General features: G+C 42.4%; 2 protein-coding genes across 2 annotated transcripts; one reads left to right on the top strand and one right to left on the bottom strand.

The window, feature by feature from the left end:
• Window positions 1–2301: 2301 nt before the first annotated feature.
• LOC142371134 (zona pellucida sperm-binding protein 3-like) lies at window positions 2302–5540 on the bottom strand. Its single transcript, XM_075453745.1, has 10 exons — window positions 4475–5540; window positions 4243–4358; window positions 4061–4164; window positions 3816–3990; window positions 3380–3497; window positions 3213–3295; window positions 2985–3133; window positions 2716–2862; window positions 2549–2629; window positions 2302–2477 (listed from the first exon to the last, which is right to left on the bottom strand). The coding sequence occupies exons 1-10, from the start codon at window positions 4853–4855 to the stop codon at window positions 2302–2304; spliced, it is 1530 nt and encodes a 509-aa protein (XP_075309860.1). The 5' UTR covers window positions 4856–5540.
• Window positions 5541–8642: 3102 nt separating this feature from the next.
• On the top strand, window positions 8643–13297 carry LOC142371300 (uncharacterized). The gene is made up of 4 exons (XM_075453943.1): window positions 8643–8855; window positions 10179–10535; window positions 10623–10720; window positions 12651–13297. Exons 1-4 carry the CDS (start codon window positions 8759–8761, stop codon window positions 12867–12869), a joined length of 771 nt encoding a protein of 256 aa, XP_075310058.1. The 5' UTR covers window positions 8643–8758; the 3' UTR covers window positions 12870–13297.
• Window positions 13298–14217: the final 920 nt, after the last annotated feature.

The raw sequence follows: 14217 nt of genomic DNA, 5'->3' as shown, positions 1-14217 counted from the left end.
CAGGTGTCACACATCCTTACGTCCCCCATCATTTTCCTTGATGGAGAAATTATCCAGGTTCTTAAGTCCCAATGTGATATATATATGTTACATTACAGATCTCTGACAGTGGGGGGTGGTATTCTGGAAAAAAATTCTGGGTGCTATGTGGTCTATTTAGTCTGTGTTATAACCCCTTTAATTTTCATTTAAGTAGAAATGGGTCTGGGTTCTTATGGGTTAATACAATAAAGTTCTGTGTGACCAATTATTAACGAAGGAATTATTTTGAAGAATTTTTATTTTTTAAACCCAGACGTCTCTGTCCCCGGCCACTTCCTCCAGCTCTTCTGGGGGGACCCCGAGGTGTTCCCAGGCCAGCCAAGATCCAACGTGGCCGGGGTCTTCCCCGGGGTCTCCTCCCAGTGGGACGTGTCTCACCAGGCATCCAGGAGGCATCCTAACCAGATGCCCGAGCCACCTCATCTGACTCCTCTCGATGCGGAGGAGCAGCAGTTCTACTCTGAGCCCCTCCTTGATGACCGAGCTTCTCACCCTATCTCTAATGGCCCTGCCACACTGTTGCGTATGAGAGAAACATATGAGTTGCGTATGAAAATTATCACTCATACGCTGGTATACGCTGACATACGCCAGGGGAACGTTAGGCATAGGTTGTATACGTTTCAAGCACGCTGGCATACGTTGGCATACGTTGGCATACGTTGGCATACGCTGAGGCAGAAATAAATTTTTGAACATGCTCAAAACTTTTGTGCGTAGGGTTAATACGCTAAGCATACACTAGGCATACGCTGAATACGCTAGAGGTACGATATAGGTATGTTACTGATAGGTCGAGAACGCTGGACATAAATTGCCATATGTTGCCATGAAGGTGTACCGTACAGCTAGCGTATTTATAGCCTCCGCCCGTCTGCCGCCTCCATCTCCGCAAGACGGGCGGAGATGGAGGCGGCAGGCAACCGACGATTCACGGGAGCGGTCAGGAGGAGGAGTTGGGGATCTTGATTGCTCAGAAGCATGTAACTCATCAGCCGCATGTGCATCAGGCATTTCAGCAGGTTTGGGTGAGAATGATTCTTGTGTTTTTTTTGCGTTTTCCTCGGCCCAGAGCCCGGGCAAACGACGATTGCTTCTTGGGAGGCATGATCGAGATGAATGTCTCGAGAGATGTTGATAGCGCGTCGTCTCACTCGTGAACTTGAACTCCTCCACTTTGGGAAGGATCTCATTCCCCACCCGGAGAGGGCAAATTATTATTTCATGGGTAAATTAATCAATCTTTAATGAGGTACTACAAATCCATATCTACAACACACATAAGTGTTATTATACATCACATTCGCAGGGCTTTGTATGGTTTAACAATTGCTACTGCCAGCAGATGTCACCCAAGAGAAATGAATGAAGCTTCAGGTAGTGAACCACTTTCTGACTATGGTTCAAAAAGCCTCGTTTTGCCCCCCCCCCCCCCCCCCCTCCCCCCTTTTTCTGTCTTCTCAAACCCCAGCTGGTCGAGGCGGATGGCCACCCTTCCCGAGTCTGATTCTGCCAGAGGTTTTTTCCTGTTAAAAGGGAGTCGTTTCTCTCCAGTCGCCTCAGGACGGGAGATTGGACCGAAAACAAAGTTTCAGTGCAATCTGTTGGTTTCCTTAGCTAGGAAATTGTTTTTGAATTGGCTCTATATGAACGAATTGGATTTTATGAATGATTACAATTGGACTTTATTATCCAAGTGCCTTGAGATGACTTTTGGCGCTATATAAATAAAAAAAATTGAATAGTGATTGACTGCAGAAAGTTGGTAACGTCAGCAAACTATGCGCCTCAGCATCCGCTGTCATTTTACGTGTCCCACCACTTTGTGGCTGAGTTGCTGTCGTTTCCAATTGCTTACACTTTGTTATACTGATGGTTAACAGATATTTAGTAGCGAGGAAATTTCACAACTGGACTTGTTGCACCCCATCATTAGCCTAGCAAGCCAGAGCCGCACAGCAAAAAGCTGTACAGGGTTTTTAGCCCCGGAGCAAATTCCATTTGAGGTCGCTAGGGGCGTCTAGATTTCTAGGCTATCCCATCATGGTACCATGCTGGAATTCACTGAGCTCCTAAGAGCAACCCATTCACAAATGTTTGTAGAAGCAGTCTGCATGCCTAGGTGCTTGAATTTATACACCTGTGGCCATGGAAGTGATTGGAACACCTCAATTTAATTTGGGTGAGTGAAGATTTTTGGCAATGTGGGTTTAAGATTAGAAATTACAGTCACACACTCAGCGTCACATTTTTAACACTTTATTTCTTTGGCTCAATTGCATCCACAAGGTCAGAGTCACCAATAGTTTCATTAGTTGGAGTCAGTTTAAACTGAGAGGCAGTGTCGATGTCAAAAGAGGCTGCAGTGCTGTTCTTGTCCAGCACCAGTGACTTGACCTTGAACTTGGCGACCAGGTCTTTAAGTTGATCTTCCCCTGTAGAAGGAGACAAGCCATTACATTTCAGGTAGGAGGCAGATATTCTAGGATTTTTAGTGTTACGTTACCTTTCAGTCCAGTATCATTCTCATCTTCCTCCTCATCCAGTTCTGGTGTAGAGGGGGCAGGATGTAGGCCTTTTGCCAGATCTAGAGGGAAACATTTTGTAGTAAAGCATAGCGTTAGAAGTGGTGATACAGCCAAGAATGCCAGCTTGATTTAGTTTCTGACCCACCAATATTTCCAGCTCTCCACTGGCTACCATACAGAGTTGGTCTATGGAGTTTATGGAGCACTAAGGGCAGCTCTTCTGCAGGCAGGGGTCCACTTTTCTGTGATGCCAGAACAGTCACTGGACCCACTCTTGCTTCATGCTCCCAGGCTACACAGAAGATACCCATAAGAGGTTTTACTACTGGTCCAAAAAACTGTTAAACACTGACAAAGAGTGAAAAAAAAATGTTAGTCCAGAGTGAAGGGGTGGATGTATGACAGATTTAGAACCTTTAGTTGATCCACGTTGCCACATGGGTTCTTCTGCCTTTACAAATCCTCGAGGGCCAAAGCTGCCAGGAATAGTGGACTTTAAGACACCTTCATCTTGGCTTTTACAATAGCCACAAAGGTAGTCATTGCCATCAGCTGAACGCCATCTTTAAAATTAAAACATTAGTCTTTAGTTTCCAGTTCTTCTCAGGCCTCCAGTTAAAATTTGTAAGGCTTCATACTTGCCTTCCATTTAGAAAAGTGCAGGCCTTGTTTGGTGCCTCAATATCAATCACTGGTGCAGCAGTTAAGTGGCATGTGATGTAGAGCTGGTGGGGTGTTTAATAAAGAGAAAAAAAAAAAGTGATGAAATGTATTTGAAACTGGAATTTTAAAATTGGACACAGCTTCACCTCTGCTCTATCATGATGGTGGAATTTAAAGGCATCAATGACCAACTGCAGCTTGTCATCCTGGGTTCTAGGCAAGAATTGAGCGTTGGAGTCAGGAACCTGGGAGTCAACCAAGCACCTATGGAGGCAGGGGAGACTCATTTAAGTTTTCAGTACACAAACTAGCAGAAGAGGCAGCAGTATAGCCTAGTGGCTATAACTACCACATCTATAGCCTCAGATTAGCGAGGTTCCTTTTAAATTGTGAAGAAAAATGTAGTCTGATACATTTAGGCCATGCAGAAAACTGCACCACATGCATCTTCTCAAAGACAGCATATTGCCCCTTACAGCAAGAGAACTTTAAAAGTAAAATTGACTGCTGGCATTGAGCCTGCAACAGTCAAAGCATCAATACATTATTCAAGTATAGAATTGCCATTAGAGTTTAGCTTACCCATTTTCAATAAAGATGTATTTGGGATTAGCGTGGATGTTTGGTTCAAGTGTAGCCACACAGCTGCTCAAAAACACTCGAAGCCCCGTGTGATGACCAACTCGGACAGAGGCCTCGAGATTGATGGGTTCACCCAAGAAAAACACATTGGCGCCCCTTTCATACATCCAGTCATCTGGACAAAAAGAAAAATCTCAAGTAATGAACAGACTTTGGTACTTCATTTTTTGGAAAACTCAACTCACTTGTCATGAGCCTCAGTTTAAACTCCAGGGTTTCGACTGCCGCTTGTGTCGCAGTGAAGGGGATCCAAGTTGGCACGAGTGAAGAACTGGACAAACTGTACTTCCTGAAAGATGGAACTCACTTTTAATACAAGTGAAGCGCCGCAACATCATGCGCAAGACATTTTAAAGAGGAAAGAGACCTTTTATAGTGGCATTCAAGTGGAATGACAGCATCATCCATCCGAATGATCCCATCAGGAGAGCTAGTTGGAGAGTAGATGAGGAGGTTTGTGTAAACCAGGGAGTCTTCAGTCATCTGTGGAGAATAATCATGATTTCAAGTAGTTGTGAGGAGACAAAGTATTAAAAAAAAAAATAATAATAATTAAAAAAAAAAAAAAAAAAAAAAAAAAATGCACACACGCAAGTTACCCAGTGTTTGGTGCCGCAGTCTCCTAGTCCAACATGGATTCTATACTCATCAATTGAAGAAGCTGTAGATGTGCAAAAGTCATCGTGCTCCACTCCGAGGCGCAACTCATGGCTGTCAACAGGAGCTCCGATGGCAAACATGTCAGCACTGATCACAACCTCCAGGGAGTCTGGGTGGCAGAGCACACTCACAGTGTTCACCTGCTCTCGCTCTTCTTGTTGCTGGGACACATCCTGTGAAGAAACCGGGCTCTCCCAGGGATCTTTAAGAGTCTCAAGCTGCGTGGAAGGTGTATTAGGAAAAGCAAAACCTGACCGACCACAGAGTCCTGACAGCAAGACCCCGAAAAGGAGGTTAACCCAAAACCAAGCCGTGCCCATAGCTGTTGCTCCAAACAAGTTAAGACTGCAAGCGCTCTGACCCACAAGACAGTGAACCAAACTGAGCAGAGCAGCTATTTGAACCCCAACACAGGAGCTCGGCACACCTGAGTCCACTTATCTGCTAATCAGGTTGAAATTGGCTGCAGCCCCACTGAGCTTTGGTTTGGTGTAGTGGTGGGCATAGATTAATTTTTTTAATCTAGATTAATCTCACTGAAATCTTGAAATTAATCTAGATTAATCTAGATTAGAATGGCTCATTCAGGGGTCCCACAATCCGCGGGGTTCGCGGAAACAGACGTGCAAACTTTAGTTCCTATCCAAACAATAGTCGTTTAATCCTGAGACTGTTGCAATTGCCGTGTCGAGTGCTTCAATACAATAGTGTAGTAACCCCACGCATACCTTTCTCACTGCAATTAAGTTTTATTTCGGATTTATTTCGGATTTTATTTCGAATTTAGTTTCCTTTTCACAGCTGCCTCTGCTATTCCTGCTCTTCTCAGGTGTACCTAATGTAGTTTTACATAATTTGTAACGTGATGTATATCTTGTATAACAAATTGTAAATAACAAAACGTTTATTCGTGTCCCTGCCCTCTCTTTCTTCATGTTTTTTTCCGCGGAGGTGCTGCACAGCCGCGGTGCCTTTAAGAATTTAACATTCTAAATGTGACGTCACCAGCTACCAAAGCTACCAAAGCCAATTAAAGGGGAACTCCGGGGCATTTGAAGCATGTTTCCATTGCTAGAGGTTGTCAAATAATGATAGTATGACACAGAGAGGTGCGTATCTGCGCTCCCTGTGTGAAGATCGCTCTGTCCGCACAGCATGTCATGCGAGGCTAATACGTGGTGGCTAAGGGGCAAGCGCTAACCCTTCCACATAAAACAACAACTTGCACACAGCAGAAACGTCACACCACTTTATGAACCATCCGACAATAAAGTCACAAGCCTTACCATCAAAACCATATGCATGGTTCTCACATTACTGGCATGGGGACGTTACAAAACAACTTTATAAACAGCATGTCACTTACCGGCTGGTTGTAGGCTCGCGCATGTGAAAGCCCAGAAGAGTCATGGAGGATAATCCCATATACAAAACAATTATCTTCTCTAGAAAAACTGCGTTCAAGTATTTAAAACATTACAACAATACATGCCCAGTAATATTCTTGTAATGTTTTAAATACTTGAACGCAGTTTTTCTAGAGAAGATAATTGTTTTGTATATGGGATTATTCTCCATCGACTCTTTTGGGCTTTCACATGCGCGAGCCTACAACCAGCCGGTGAGTTACATGCTGTTTATAAAGTTGTTTTGTAACGTCCCCATGCCAGTAATGCGAGAACCATGCATATGGTTTTGATGGTAAGGCTTGTGACTTTATTCTCGGATGGTTTATAAAGTGGTGTGACGTTTCTGCTGTGTGCAAGTTGTTGTTTTATGTGGAAGGGTTAGCGCTTGCCCCTTAGCCACCACGTATTAGCCTCGCATGACATGCTGTGCGGACAGAGCGATCTTCACACAGGGAGCGCAGATACGCACCTCTCTGTGTCATACTATCAGTATTTGACAACCTCTAGCAATGGAAACACGCTTCAAATGCCCCGGAGTTCCCCTTTAAGCGAAGCTTCTCCAGCGACAGCGGAGGTCGCTCTTGGTGTACACGCAGCATTAGGGCAGACCAGCTTATTCACATGCATGGCTCCAGCAGTTTCTCTAGCTTCGCCAACTTCTCATATTCAGCACTTTGTGGGAGGGCCAGGTGGTGCTGCTGTTGAGATAGCGTTGTGTGCAGTGCGTCTCTGTTGCGCCACACGCGCAGTATCCTCCCTGCGGCCACCATATTAGGAGCGCTGTCTGTTCCAACAGAGCAGATTTTGTCAACTATCCCCCTCAGATTAGCGACCTCCATAAACTGCCTAGCACAGGCTTCTGCAAAGTGGCGTTCTTCTGTTTTAATCACACCTAACGGCAGACAAAGTACATCAGCCCACACCCGAGCTAAAATATCAAGGTAAAAGTCATCACAGTTTGCTTAGGCTACCTATTTTGACCCAGTTCCCAACCCAACTTTGAGAATAGATTAACGGCGATATTTTTTATATCGCCCGCTAAGACTCTCAAATTATCGCAGCACGTTAACGCCGATAACGGCCCACCACTAGTTTGGTGACAAGGTAAAGAAACAGAAAATAAAGAACAGTGAAACCAACACATATGAAAATGAAACGCAGTCTTCATCCATCTTAAAGCAACACGAGATAAGTTTGTGAATGATGGAGTATGAGCTTCTGACCTTTGATATGCACATTCCCAGGCCTGAAACTGCCCTAAAGCAGATTTGTGGTAAACAACACTTAAGAACTTTGGTTTCCAGCCCCGCACCACACCATTGTGCTTGTTGCTTCACAAAATCATTTGAAGATTTTGTGGCCTTTTGGTGGCATCTTTGTGGCCTTCAGCACAGCAGAAAATTCATATGTATGGCTCATACTTAAGACCGTTCCCCTCATTTATATGAGGCAAAAATGTACACATGACTGTAAAAATGTGGTCAGGGAAATGTAAAAAGAAAACATGGAAATAGATGAGTTTGGGGGAAATAGATAGGGTGAGAAAATGCAAAGGGGGAAATGACGGAGAAGTAAAAACATCTAGGAATAAAATGAATTACAAAAATTGGTGAAATCAAAATTGAATAAAGACCAAATCATTTGGAGGGGATAAATACATCAATTTTATGTAAAGGAAAATAATACAGAAATCAAATACAGGAGTAACAAATTAACAAAGAATGAAATAAAATAGACTCCAATTTAGAAAATGTATCTAAATTGAAATCTGAATGGCAAAGTCAACAAACAGCAACAGTAACACAAGTGTAACTGCTTCGCTTTCAAGTTTCGGTGCTTTGAAGTTAAAGCAGAAACTGTGAATTATGTCACGTTCTATTCAATCATTGTTGAATCATGAATGATTTTTTCCATTCATTTTCAGTGGCATTTACCATCATATAAACTTATTTATTTAGCCATGTCTAATTATTTTTTGTACTTATCTCGAATGATGGCAGCATTAGTGCAGTCCCCCACAGTGCACACACTGAGATTTGCATTTTGCGACAGTGGCGTTACAGCCCACCTTTGTAGGGGGAGCCAAAGAGCAAAAGGAGGACAAACCTTCCACCCACATGCAGCTTTTGTTTTGTACTCGTGCATGTGAATAATTGATTGAATAATCCAACACATTTATACAGTCTACTGATATTGACTAATTTCTCACATTTCTTTTTCTTATCATCTCCAAAGTGGACACACAAATCCTTCGTGGATAATTGTGGAGAATTATTGTATATAATGTATGGTTTACTTTTTCTTTGTAGGAGCTTAAAACACACCATAGTATAACATATAAGCTGCTGTAATGGTAATATTTTGTGTTTTCTGTATTTCCACTAGCTGAGAGAAGTAGCTGTCAGGCATTGTGGCTTTTGTCACATTATCCCTGTGATTGCTCCTTCACCCTGAGCTACACAGCCAGTATATTCTTTGGAATGGACCTTATTCAATTATATCTTGATGTTGAGAGATGGTGGACCAATATCTATAAAAAAAAAAAAGTACGTATTTGTTGAGTTTAATTTATTTATTCTTACATTGCATACAGAGTGAAGGCTTTCATAGGCTGGTGGCTTTCATGTCTGAGGCTTTAAAGCTACACAAATAAATCACTGCCAGTCAGAATGGCTTGAGCAGGCCGCCCGCAGCGTCTTAACGGTTGCTCTCGCTTTGAGGTCGTCTTCCTGCTTGAGCTGAAGAACAACAAAAGCACAGCGGGGTTGTCAGCAAAGTTTCACATGAGAGGGAGGGGCAGAGGAAGGCTACATTATGACTTACCTCTGGTACATCTCTTTGCTTTTTATAACTGAAAAGGCGATGAAGACACGGCTGGCGTGCATTTTCCTGTTCATTCAGCTCTTTGAAGGTAAGAATATTTGACCCTTTTCTTACAGTAACGCTTCATCTCAACTAATGCTGGTGAGGTCAGTAAGAGCAGTTCAGTTTATTCCAACTATTTACAAAAATGCAACAGACATATGCGTGTGAAGACTACGTTTCCAGAAATGTTTACAGGTGAAGAGAAGAAATCTATACATACAGAACATACATACAGAAATGATAATCGTAATAATGCACGAGTTTGAAATGACGGGTTGAAGCATCAGTATATAACACCTTCTCTATTAAAATAAACTATATGTGCAGATCTTTAAGGCTATGCACTGACAAGAGAGAGAAAAGTTTAGAAAAAAAGAAATTCAAACAAGCGACTGTACAATTTCCAGTTATTTCAAACAGAAGTCCTACTCCTAATGATGGTCATATCTCATATCCCTTATTTATTGATTTTTGAAAAAAAAATTCCCCCATAGTATTCTGAATATATGAAGCTCCTGTGACTGACCTGCGTCTTTGTCGTTGGAAACAAACTTAGTTTGTATTTGTCGTATCTGATTTGGAACAACGTGTGGACACAGTTAGCAAGGATATCATGTATAACTTTCAACATGATTTGAGCAGTATTGAACTCTACCAAGTCCGTTAACAAAATATGACATTTGTATGAATGAAAAGTGGGTGCATGTGTGCATGTTTGTTTACTTGGTTTTCCCTTTTTAATGAAATCAGATTTGGGACTGTTTTTAATTTCCCAAAGCTCTGAACAACTGGGAGGCCTAACGTATGGAACTAATAAGGACTGATATAGTTCATGCAAAGAATTCAGGTTTATGATGTACTCGACTTTCTGTAATATTGATATCGACTTTGACATTTTTGTCTGAACACAATTTGTGGTCAGTTGCTACTACCAAAAATGTATTTTCCCAACACTTCCAGCAATATTTCTTTCACTGATCAATTTCCAAATATTAAAGGTTTGATTTAATTTAAATTCACTTTTATTGGCAGTAAAGTCTTTAAACCTGGAGGAGGACCATTTCCTCCTAAACAAACATGACTTCAGCCAGGTAAAAGTCATAAAACACAAACGAACATTTGAACCTGAAGGTGGCACTAAAGTCATTGTCATCGGCAAAAAAAACATTCGTTGATCTTGAGGTAACTGCATTTCTTTGAAAAAAGCCCAACGGTCTAATAGAAGTGGGTTAAAAAAAAAAAAGTGAAAATGTATCAGAAAATGATTCCTTTTAAACTGACGGCAGTTCACTCAGCACAGTAGCTGATGTAATTTGTCCCGCTGTATCAAAGAGATGGAGCAGAATGATGTGTGCATTTCCTCCCTCAGCCTATGCAGAGTTGGTCTTTGAGCGTCTCAAAGAGGGTCAGTCTCTGGGGCTCTCGTTCATCCCTCAGCAGGACCAAAACCGCCTTGCTAGCCTCCACCTGTACCACCGCGGCGGCCAGAGCCAGACCACGTTGCTGTCCATGGCTGAGGGCGGGGAGGTCAAGGTTGACTCGGAGCGCCGGGCGCGTCTTCAGCACCGTGGAGGACTGAACTCTCTTGAGATCAATGTGAGCATCTCTCGCTTACAGCTGAGCGACACGGGACTCTACGTGTGGGAGATGAGCTACAGGGAGGAGAACAGCTCGAGCCAGATCATCCTCGGTGCGCAGAAGGTTTTCCTGCTGGTTGAAGAAGCAGGTACGGTGGAGCTCTGAACCTGTGCTGCAGTTTAAAATCAATGCCTCTGTTCAGACTTAATGTATATCGATGTGTTCTTTGGTCCAGGGGGGTCATGCCACGGTTACATCCCTCTGCTCTTGACCATCTCCACAGCGGCAGGGCTTCTCTTGCTGGCACTCGGCTGGACGGCCATTGAGAAATGTGTGAGTAAAGAATATTTTAGAGTCCATAGATGCAGATTTAGCTCTGCGGGTCATTCTGAGGTTCTATTGCTGAGTGAATGTTGCTGAGGGTCTTTGTCTCACATCTTCCCAGATCTACTCTCTCATCCTTTTGTGTTGCTGTAAATCCGAACTCCAAAACTCCAAGCACAAGTGAATATAAATACAAATTTATATGCACCAGAGGCTCGACATACATTTTTTGTAGTATGCAGGATTTTTTGGCACCCGACGCATTGTGATGGCTACCCAAACCGACGTCAGATGGACACCAATGAGCAGCATATCTGTGACAAACAACGGCCCTTTTAAATTTCTAGTCAGAAATAATGTTAAAACATAAGAAAAATACAATATTTTGTCATGAAGTGCAGATTTGACGTCACATTATGTTAATAACGTGGATTACTCGTTGCTCCAACAAGGTGCTCCGTGTCTGTCTCACTGGTAGAAAGTGAACTGCATGTGTAAAATGATCATTAATCTTCATCATTTGTAGGGTATTTGTTTAATTATGACACAAGGTTGCCGCACTGGAGGATATAGCACACTGTGCCAGATATACTAGTTTCTTTTTTTTTCTTTAAAGCAAATTCACCAAAAAGTCCACAAGTTAAGTTCCACAATGGCAGAGTGATTAGAAAGATAAAATAGATAGATGGATCTTTAGTCACTTTGATACTAGCATCCTACTGCAGGAGATACATAAATTGTTTGCATATCTTAAGATGTACCTACAAAAAAAGAAAAAAAGTCAATGTAACACACAGACAAAATTGTATTTTAGCACCAACAAATGATTCCAAAAGAGATATTTGCTGAAAACTTTGTATATGGTGGCAGTGCGTCCTTAAAAAGTTTGAGGAAACTGGACAAGTGCCTGAAAGGGATGTCTTTGAGAGACAGGACCTGAGAGATGCATCTGATCACTTGATCCATCTACTGTTCATTGAAGCTGCATCGGAAACGGTCTCCATGGAAGGGTGGCTGGAAGCCATTCTTAAGGAAGGGAAACAGGGAGAAAAGGCTGAGCTGTGCCAAATGACACAAGAAGTGGACTGAAAATCAGTGGCAGCAGGTCTGATGGAGGCATGAATCCTCCCCAGAGCCCGGACCTCAACATTGTTGAAGCAGTATGGGATCATGTTGACAGAGAACGGAACAAAACAGAGAAAGAAGAGCTTTGAATGTCCTTCAAGAAGCCTGGAGAACTATTCCTGAAGACTACAGAAATGACAAGAAAGCTTGTCTAAGAATGTTTGGGATGTGTTGAAGAATAAAGGTGCTCATACCAATTTTAAGCTCATTAGAATTGTAATTAATTCTTCAATAATTCACTGCCTTAATTTTCTGGTATCTGAAGAAATAAGTGGCTTCACAGAACAGTAGCTTAATGGTAACTACATCTACTGAAAGAGTTTACTGGTACTCAAAAAAAGGAACGGCTGAAAACGTTTAAGCGTCGTGCAAAGCAACAACGAAGTCCCAGGATTGTGGAGCAGCCAGAATCCCAAATCAGCCAAGAATGGGTCAACGTTCTTCTCCCAGCAGCTGGTCTCCTCAGTTCCCAGATGTTTACAGACTGCTGTGAAAAGATGAGATGCTGCACAGCTGCACGGGGTCCCAACTTTTTCTGAGACGTGCTGCTGCCATCAAATTCAAGATGAGCTGATATTTTTCGTGAAAAAGTCAAATGTCTCACATTCAACATTTGGCGTTTTCTATGCTCTACTTTATTTATTTACATCTCGCAAAGCATCCCAATTTTTAACCTTTTTTTTTTTTTAGGAATTGGGGTTGAATTGTTGACCTAATTAAACATAAAATACAGTGAAATGTTAAAATAAGCAGCAGTAAAATACTGGGATCTCAGCTGCCTTATGGGAAAAACAAATGTTGTGTTGTGTTGTAGGTGAGGGCGAGGCATCATCACACACCACATCCTCACTCGCCCATCTATGAGGAAATGAACAGGAAGCAGCAGCAGCAGGCCCCTGAAAGCCCCCAAAATAACCACGAGGCCTCCTCACACCTGGAGGAAGTCAACTTCCCCGTGTACGCCAACCCAAACATCCGACAACCTCAGGACAACTACTACGCCTGTCCCAGACAGCTCGCCCTCAGAGCTTGACCTCCCCCCCGGCAGGAAACGACATATCGGCTCTGCTGCAAAAACACGCGAGAGCTGTGGAGTATCCGACCCGCTGCGCGCGAGCGAGAGTCAGGAAGCCGCCCGCTTGCAAGGAGCGACGCCGTTCCCTGCAGACATTCCGAATAACCAAGAGGACAGTTTAACAGCCAAGAAAAATGCTATTTTTATTAATATTTGAAAGAAGCTCCATAGTTCATGAAAACCTTTGTTTCGGTGCATGTCATTTAACAATCACATTCTATGAGGAGAAAGAGATATACAGAGAGAGAAAATAAAACATTACAAGCCACTGACTTCTCATTAACTCTCAATACAGACATTTTTACTTAATATCTCAAAAACAGAAAAGGCAAAAAAAAGAAAAAAAAAGAAAAGAAAAACAAGCAGCCCCAAACCCACACCCTCCCTCCCCCCTTCGTAAAACCTTAACATCTGACAAAAAACCCCCCAAAACAACCCCTTGAGGGTGACAGGCTAGAATCCCACAGTGCTAAAGAGTGAGACGCTCATTGGTTTTAGGAATACACAGCATGGCGATGTAGCGCTAGGTCAATCTGAAAGAAAAAAGAAGGCGGAGGATGGAGGGCTTGACACGAAACACCGCTCCACCCCGCCACCCTATCCCCCTTTACGACAAAAAAAAAAAGAAGAACCAAAACGATTTAAAAACACACATTGGATCCCCAAAAAACCCCTGCAATAGATCCGCCACTTAGAAGAAGTCGGCCAATAACCCCCCCCCCCAAAAAAAATCTTCTGCCCCACCCCAACACTTGTGCATAGTTTCATGATCCTTTACAACCAGTTCATGTTTTACAAACATCCTCCAAAATGTGAAAAATGCTCCAGAAAAAGGTCTGATTAAATCTATCGACAATACCCGCAGCGGGAGAACGAGAGAAAGAAAGAGTAATGCACAATGTTCCTGATTCAGTCAGGACGGGACCTCATTAAGAAAGCACAACAAAGACTCAAACATACAGCATTTTGCATGTCTTTTTTCTTCCTTCTTCCTCTTTAAACAAACTTGTCGACCACTTTCGTTTTTAAATGTAAAGCAATTTTTAATATATAGATTTTTTTTATATATAAAGCACTCCATTTTCATTTAAAGTCCATTATTTGGTTATTACGTAACTGCTACGGATTTAGAAACAAACAAACAAACAAAAAAAAAGGTATTTTCTTCTGAAATCCATAACTTTCAGTGCTTAAAATCGTTTCTTTTAAGTCATCCTTTTTTTTTCTTTTTCTTTTTAATCATCTCGTCGTAAAAATGTACATTAAAATGGCGTGGAGTTGGTACTCTGGAACCCTGGCCTTTCCT

This window comes from Odontesthes bonariensis, chromosome 21, assembly GCF_027942865.1.
Source record: "Odontesthes bonariensis isolate fOdoBon6 chromosome 21, fOdoBon6.hap1, whole genome shotgun sequence".
In the NCBI taxonomy this organism is placed as follows: Eukaryota; Metazoa; Chordata; class Actinopteri; order Atheriniformes; family Atherinopsidae; genus Odontesthes; species Odontesthes bonariensis.
Note: the sequence above shows the minus strand (reverse complement) of the source record. Positions and strands in the feature narration are given on the sequence as shown.

Excerpts from the sequence above, each read along its gene's own strand:
- LOC142371134 (XM_075453745.1), bottom strand. The coding sequence starts at position 4,855 with ATGGGCACGGCTTGGTTTTGGGTTAACCTCCTTTTCGGGGTCTTGCTG. Across the intron at positions 3,134-3,212 it reads TGCACTTTTCTAAATGGAAG|ATGGCGTTCAGCTGATGGCA; the intron begins GCAAGTATGAAG and ends TTAATTTTAAAG. Across the intron at positions 2,630-2,715 it reads GTGGAGAGCTGGAAATATTG|ATCTGGCAAAAGGCCTACAT; the intron begins GTGGGTCAGAAA and ends GTTTCCCTCTAG.
- LOC142371300 (XM_075453943.1), top strand. The coding sequence starts at position 8,759 with ATGACTTACCTCTGGTACATCTCTTTGCTTTTTATAACTGAAAAGGCG. Across the intron at positions 8,856-10,178 it reads GTTCATTCAGCTCTTTGAAG|CCTATGCAGAGTTGGTCTTT; the intron begins GTAAGAATATTT and ends TTCCTCCCTCAG. Across the intron at positions 10,721-12,650 it reads GGACGGCCATTGAGAAATGT|GTGAGGGCGAGGCATCATCA; the intron begins GTGAGTAAAGAA and ends GTTGTGTTGTAG.